Raw genomic sequence first — 7310 nt, forward strand, 5'->3', positions numbered from 1 at the left:
CTCCAAGTGTTCACTTCTCCAGAAGGTGTTTTGAACTCAGTCCTTTCAGATTTTTATGGAAGCTTTGTTATGTAGAATTATGTAGACTGGTTAAATCACTGGCCATTGGCTTAATCTTCAGACCCTCTGTCCTTCCAGGTGGATGTGAGGGTGTGTTGGGGCTAAAAGTCTCAACAACCTAATACAGCCTTGGTCTTTCTGGTGACCAAGCCCCATCCTGAAGCTACCTGGAGGAATCCAGCCATCAGTCAACATTAGCATTACAAAAGACACTTAACACTTTGAAGAATCTAAGTAGTTCAAGAGTTTTATACCAGGAAATAGGGACTAAGACCAAATGTATATTTCACAACATATACTTGAAGACCATCCTAATCTTCCAATAAGGATTCCTTATATCAAAAGGACATACAACTTAAAAGATACCACAGCACTCCTAGAATCTCACTGAATCATTTATAATTAATCATGTCCATTGTATAGTATAAATATGTCTCCTAGAATGAGGTCACTCAAGTTTGTAGGCTTCCATTCGATCTTGTCTGATTTCAAAAGTAGTCTCTGCAAACATAGCTTCACCTTTTCAGGCATCTGTTATCTGTTATAATTGAGCTGGAAGACATCATCATCATCACTTGCTCTGATCCTCTTTTGAAGGGATAATATTGGATTCCCCTCCTTATATTATTCATTTATTAATTCCTTTAACCTCAGTGACTATTCTTCCTTCTCTTCATTTATACCCCAAATCTTCCACCTTTGGAAGTGAAGGTTTGCCTCCATTTGCCCACCTTGTCTATCTAGGTGAAAGGCAGCAATGCCAGTCTAGCCGGTGCTCCCTTTCAGTCCACTCATATTCAGATAGGGTTAGGCTACACAGGCCCAAAATTGGTAGGCTGTTTTTCCTACCAGGCAAAATAGCTGCATTCACTGTTAACCCCAATTTTGCCAAACGAGATGAAGGCACAACCCGCTTCTATCAGGCCCATAAGGAATTCTGATACAAGGTTTATTAGGAATGAGCCACCTCTAGTTACAGCCCTTGTAATTGCAGCCCTGATCCGTGACCACTGCATCAAGTAGGGGAAAGAAAAAAAACAGGACAAGATAATTAAAAATATATAATGCTTTATTGTCAAAAAATAGACAAATTTTAATTTCCTTTAACAGGAATATTAATTTAACAGCCTCCATAAGCCATCACCATTTTGTAAGCATAACAGGCAAGAGAGTCAAAGATAACTGTTAGTGGAAAAAGGACAACAGTTCTACATCCATGCCCAAGAAGCCTTGCCCAGTCAGTGGTGACAACTCCAGGACAGCAGCAGAAACACAGTGAACCTTTGGAGCCTGACAACAGACATGCAAAATGACGTTGATTTATCTTGGCCCAATTCTATAAAGATTGGCTTTGTAGTATCTTTCCAAGCATTTGAAGAGTTTAGTTTGTTAGAACACTTGCTAATTTGAACAGTGACATTTTAGGTCACTTATAGTATCAGTAACAGGATCACACCTGTTTTTCAGTAACACCAGGATGAATACATCTGTCCCTACATCTGTTCCAGTATGTGAAATGGAGCTAATAGCTAGGGCAGGAAACCTGAATAAAGCTCCTTATCCATGAGCCACAGCAAGGATATGAAAGCCTTGCTGAATTGAACATTGTTGAGTAGAGGCTAAATTCTCTCATTAACATAAAAAAGGAAAGAGATAATGATCTACTTAGTCGGAATAAGACAAAAAGTAAGGCCTTTATTATTCCCTAGTGACAGGTATCCAAGGTGGAAAAAATCTGGGTGCGCGCATGGTTATCTGGACTGTGAGTTTCATTCTCTAGGCTGTACTATAAACCATATTTCCATAGCCAATGCAGACTTTGTAAATTGACCCGTTTCAATAATTCAAAGTGGTAGTATACAGCTACTGCCCTTGACAATTGGGGTTAAGGAGAGATTCCTCAATTCCCAGAAAAGCCCAGAGATGAGATAATACTGACATGGTGAAGTTGTTCATACGAGATTAAGCATATGTAATACTGAAAAGAAGACAGATTACTAAGTGAATCAGAGAGGGACTAGATCTCAGAACTAATGTCCTATCCTCACAGGTATTCATCATTCACTCAGTGGAAGAGTAATCAATTACACACAAAAATATCAGTTCAATGTTTTGCATTTTTCTAGTTTAAAGACAATATTCAACACTTAAGAACAAGGGAAACTGAGCTTTTAAAGGCATCTAAAACAACACCGTGGTTACTGAAATGGTAGCACAAGCTTTCGTCACCTCTTTAAAACATTAGAGTGAGGAAGTCACCAAGAAACAGTGAAGCAGTTCCATTATTGCCATAATATTTCTCATTCACTCTTACCTAGGGTTAAGTTTTAATTAAACTCACCTACTTAATCCTACCCTCCTGTCTAAGAACTCTTCAAATTTGAGTCATGAACTGGTGGTGTGGGCTTCTGGAAGTTTTGATCAGCTAAGTATCATTGAGTAAGATTCTGTGACTTAAAGAATCACCCTGAAAACTTACAGAAAAAAAAGTCATATGAAAATCAAACTAGGCAAATCTGGTTTATATAGTCTATTACCAAGCCTACCTGAAACAAAATTGTGGAATCAAATGTAAAACTCAAATGGACTTCTACTTTTGCTTCCCTATTCTATCCCATTCAATTCTGTACAAAAATGGGATATATGCAGAAAATGTACGCTATTTCGGATCACTTCTCGAAAGGCCAGAAAATCAGCCTGTTAGCTGCAGTTGCTAAGAATGTGAAATACAGAAAGAAAATGGACTACATTTGGGGTTTCTTATTGAGGTCAGGTGGGGCAAACTACAAATGACTTTAGCTGACTAGCTGAATAGTTTTACTACCCAATCATGAAATAAGCTTTATATATTTTCCCTTTTTAGGACCCTTCAATGACTGTTGTTCCAATCAGTGAATAAAGCTTTTTCTTAACAAGTCGAAATCCTGAGCTGAGGATCAGAGTTCTCCTGAAACCAGATGAGAAGCGACCCCTACTAAAGAAAAAGTCCCTGAAGCTAGTCCATGAGCAGTTCTCCTGCTTAAACACAAGTGTAAGCTCAAAAGTAGGCACCACGCTAGAATCACACACAATCCTATCCAGCTTTTTACATACATTTTCAATTTCCAAGTTCACGTGCATAACACAACCTCGCAAGCCACAGGGCTCTGTTGAGGAAAGCCGCAGGACATCTTGAGCAATTCTCTGGGTCAGTTTCTCAGGGACAAGGACCTTTGAGCAACCAAGTTTAGTTTGCTTTGATTTGGACAGACAGTTCTCCAGCATTTTAACCAAATTCTGGCAAGTTGATTCCTCAAATATTACCTCGTTGAGGTTGGGTTCAGGAACAACATAATCCCAGTAGTCAAAATCTGTAAGAAATGGAGTTTTCTTTTTAGATGAAGAAAAAAAAAATTCACAGTAGAAAAAACACACCAAGATATCAACATTGGTTACCTCTATCTACCATGTAATATAGTGAATAATTTAAGCTCTCATGAAAGTTCATGTATGAAATAAAGGTTTAGATAAATAGAGTGGATAGGATATAACCACTTTTCTTTAAATTCATGTGTGTACACAGAACACACACAATCATAAAGACTATGCATCAAAAATCTACTTGGGATTATTCCAGATTATTGGTGATTTTCTTTTCTTTCTTGCCTACTTGCTTATGGGGGTTTTCTAGTTTTGTTTTACAGAAAACATTTATTACTTCTGGGATAAAAAGTTAAAACTTTGTTATTTGGACTAAGGGGTTATTACTTTCTAACTGTAGGAATACATGTATTGTAAAATAAAGAATTTTTGCTATTATGTTTAAAGTCCATGAGGTTGAAGAGTTACATTAAAGATCTATCAGATTTGTGTCTTTAAGTCTTTACTGGAGTGGCCTGTAGGTCCCAATTTTAGCTTTAACCTCTTTAATTAAAAATTGCACAGAGAAGACCTTTGAGGTTCATGAGGATATTTATAGCCGGTTGGGTGGTTTTTCTTAGCCAAGCAAAACAAAATAGTCCTAGGGAAATAAAATTAGATTGGCCGAAAGGAAAAGAGATAGCTCTGCATTTGGTCACCTACTCCTCAAATGAATCCTACCACTTGGCAGGATTGCCACACTACAGGGAGTCAAACGAACAAGGTGCAGGCTGATGCCTTCCCAGCTCCTCTCCCTAAGCCTACTCCACCTTCATCAGCTACTGGGTTTTCCTCTCCACTTCATGTAATTTTGGAGTTCTGGCCCTATAAATTAGGTCATCAACCACTTCACCTTGAAAGGAGGAAAACACGAAGAGCCTAAGCAATTTATCTATGCTCTTACAGCTCTAGTGGCAGAGCAGTGTGTTCACTTAGAAACTGCTGTTAAAATTGCAAATGATAGCAAATCAAGCACCACTGCTGTTCAATAGTTTCCTTCTCACATTAAAAATGGAATAATGGGTATATCCAAGACTGAAAATCCTACTCAGTAATAAACATGAACACACTGATTTAAGCAACCACATAAAAGAATCTCAAAAACATTAGGCTGCGGGAAAGAAACCAGACACAAAAGAGTACCTACTTTATGGTTCCACTTACCTAAAGGCAAAACTAACTTGGAGTGATAAAAATCAGATCAGTAGTTCCCTGGAGTCAGGGGGGAGTGAGAAATACCTAGCAAATGGGTGCGTCGGAATTCAGGGGGAGGGGTGATGTTGATTACAGGGGTAAATACATTTGCTAAAACACATATAACTGTGTTCTTCACAATCATGTGAGATAAGGACCTTAATCCCCAAAAGCCTACTGGCACCAGCCTAGAAAGATGTAGCCCTTGGGTATTCTACTTTTGCTACTTTTGTTTCTAGCATGAAGAGAAGATGTTAGAAAATTTGGAAAGGATTCTCCTCAGACGGATTTTGTGGCACCCCCTACATAGAGGTAGGGGAGGAAGTCGAAAGCCCGCCCACCCGGTAGATCGAGGGGCACCGACCTTTGGAGAGGAGAAGGGTGGGCAGCGGGGACACTCACCACTTAGCAGGCTCTCTGGGTGATAGCCACAGTCCAGCAATTCTGAAATGCTGGCCGGGTTCTTATTGCTCAAACTGCCAGTTGCAACCATGGTCAACGGCTCTGTTTCCCTCGCGGGGCGCAACGGCCTTTCCTGTGCGCTGGAAAAAATGAGGCGAGAAGAGACGGATTTGCAAAAGCAGGCGAGTCGTGCAGAGACTCCTAAAATGCCCGGCGACGCGGGAGCGAACTAGCGGAGGAACTCCTTTGCCAAAGGGGAGGAACCGGCCTCTGCAACTCAAGTTGACAAAGCCCTGTGAGCAAGGCCGCCAACTACAGCAACAACCTGAAACTAACTCAACAGTTCGCAAAACTTGGAAGCGACCTGCCCCGCGGAACGGCCCCCGACCCTGCTGCCCCCACCAAGGCCGCAGCTTCGCTCACCTGTCGGGAGTTCCCGGGGGCCGGCGCGCTCGCTGCCGGGTAAACACAGGCAGGTGCCTTCTTAGGAGTCCCCTCTCCTGGGGACTCGGTGACCTGCAGACCCCAGCAGCCAGCGGCACCCTGCTCACCCCCCCGACCACCCTGCGCCGGCTCCTAGCAGTAGCATAGCCTCCGGGGCAGCGAGAACTTTATAGGTCCAGTCCCCACCCTGCCCAGGCCCGCCCACCTGCGCCGCCCCTCCCCGGCTGGCGCCCCGCCCCTCCCCTGCCGAGTCTGGTCCCCTTTCAACCCCTACACTTCCAGGGAGCCCGAGCCTAGTCGCAGGGAGTTGAGGATAAGCCTATGGTACGGACACCTGTTGTTTCCAGGGTAGATCTCGGGCCACTGTGACCTCAATTCTGGGCGCACGACTCTTCAAAGCCTGAACCTGATTCTTCAGTGCGACCCCTCCCCGAGCACCCGCGCTTTCACACTCAGGCTGCTCCAGGCAGCAGCGGGAAGCTTTAAGCAGTCTGCGTATTTCCTTGGCCTGAGGCTTTGCTGTGTCATCCTGAACACTTGGCTTAAATCTGTTGCAACGTTCACTGAGCATCATTTATGCACTTATTTATGGCCTCTAACCCAGTCAACTCTACTCTGCCTCCCAGGGTTTCTGTATCCTCCTCTGCTGCACGCGGTCACATCTAGTTTTCCTTTCCCGCAACAAAGGCTCCTAGCATTTTAGGAAGGGTCTTAATGACCCCATGCACTCCCTTGCTCCCTGGCATCCTTCGTGCCCTTACATCTGTGACTAATGCGTTTTCTCCGCAGGCAGGGTGAGCCTGGCACTCTTCTAATTAGACCTTGCCCCAGAGCGCGGGCAGCTTGAATTGAGCGGGAACTTGCCAATAAACACACAAAACCATTAGTAGGATCTTAGATACTCCTCCATCCGTGCATCATTGATAGCAATTGTCATTTCCGGAGGCAGAAGTTTCTGGAGAGCCCTGTTGGGAGGATCTTGGGTTTGGGATGTTTTGAAGGGGTTTCAGAGAATGAAGATAAAGAGTTTTATATTCTGCTGGGGATCAGCAGATAATCCCTGTGAGGCCTCCTTGCGGTCCTGCAGAGGAACACACAGAGGGGCAGAGGAGCTCTGGAAAGAGGCAACATGCCCGCACAACCCATGAGCAAGAAGCCAAACCTGAATTTTTTCTTCCAAAGTTACTAAGCCACGGTTGTCTTGCTTTGGTGTGCCAGTAGGAGATGATCTGTTCAGAGAGTCAGCTTGGGGTGGGTTAGGGGATGCCTGGAGGGAGAAGGTTGTTCCTACAGTAGAGATCCTAGTGTTGGCTCCCAGGTCCTCTAGGATTATGTGTAGAAGGATTTGCAGGTTAGAGCCTTGAAAGGCAGTTTCAGCTGTCCTGGCATAAAACTCTTAGAAAAACAACAACCCGAGGGGTATAGAGGGTGTGATAAACAGATCAGTGGGAGGACATTCGGAGGCAGAGCAGCAGAAATTAAAGCCAGCTTGACAGTCCATTTTTAACTCAGTTCAGGCAGCTGCACTGCCTGAAGGTCAGGCGAGCCAAGGGAGGAGATGTTGATAGGCTGGTCTTTGAAGGCCAGTTTCCACTTCTACTTCAATAAACAGAAAAGTGGAAAATAAACAAGCCCATTTAAGCCAATTAAGAAGCGGTTTCAGTGGCTAGTGTGTTCAGGACCAATGGATGGGCCCCTGGTCAGGTGTTGGATGCCAGCTGCCTAACAGTCAGTCCCTGGGCAGGCCACAGAGCCTCTTGTCCTTCCTGGGCAGCATTACTAATGAGGCTGCCACTTACCTGCCTCCGAGG

The 7310-nt window shown here is 43.7% G+C and overlaps 1 protein-coding gene across 2 annotated transcripts; it reads right to left on the reverse strand.

Moving 5' to 3' along the window:
- Positions 1-340: 340 nt before the first annotated feature.
- Positions 341-5953, reverse strand: DDIT4L (DNA damage inducible transcript 4 like). 2 transcript variants are annotated; one of them, XM_025385691.1, is made up of 3 exons: positions 5834-5953; positions 5056-5195; positions 341-3410 (listed from the first exon to the last, which is right to left on the reverse strand). In XM_025385691.1, exons 2-3 carry the CDS (start codon positions 5144-5146, stop codon positions 2920-2922), a joined length of 582 nt encoding a protein of 193 aa, XP_025241476.1. In that variant the 5' UTR covers positions 5147-5195; positions 5834-5953; the 3' UTR covers positions 341-2919. The 2 variants fall into 2 exon arrangements, with proteins under 2 accessions (XP_025241476.1, XP_025241475.1); XM_025385690.1 differs by lacking the exon at positions 5834-5953 and adding an exon at positions 5479-5666.
- Between the last annotated feature and the right edge of the window lie 1357 nt (positions 5954-7310).

The sequence above is a fragment of the Theropithecus gelada genome, chromosome 5 (genome assembly GCF_003255815.1).
Source record: "Theropithecus gelada isolate Dixy chromosome 5, Tgel_1.0, whole genome shotgun sequence".
NCBI lineage: Eukaryota > Metazoa > Chordata > Mammalia > Primates > Cercopithecidae > Theropithecus > Theropithecus gelada.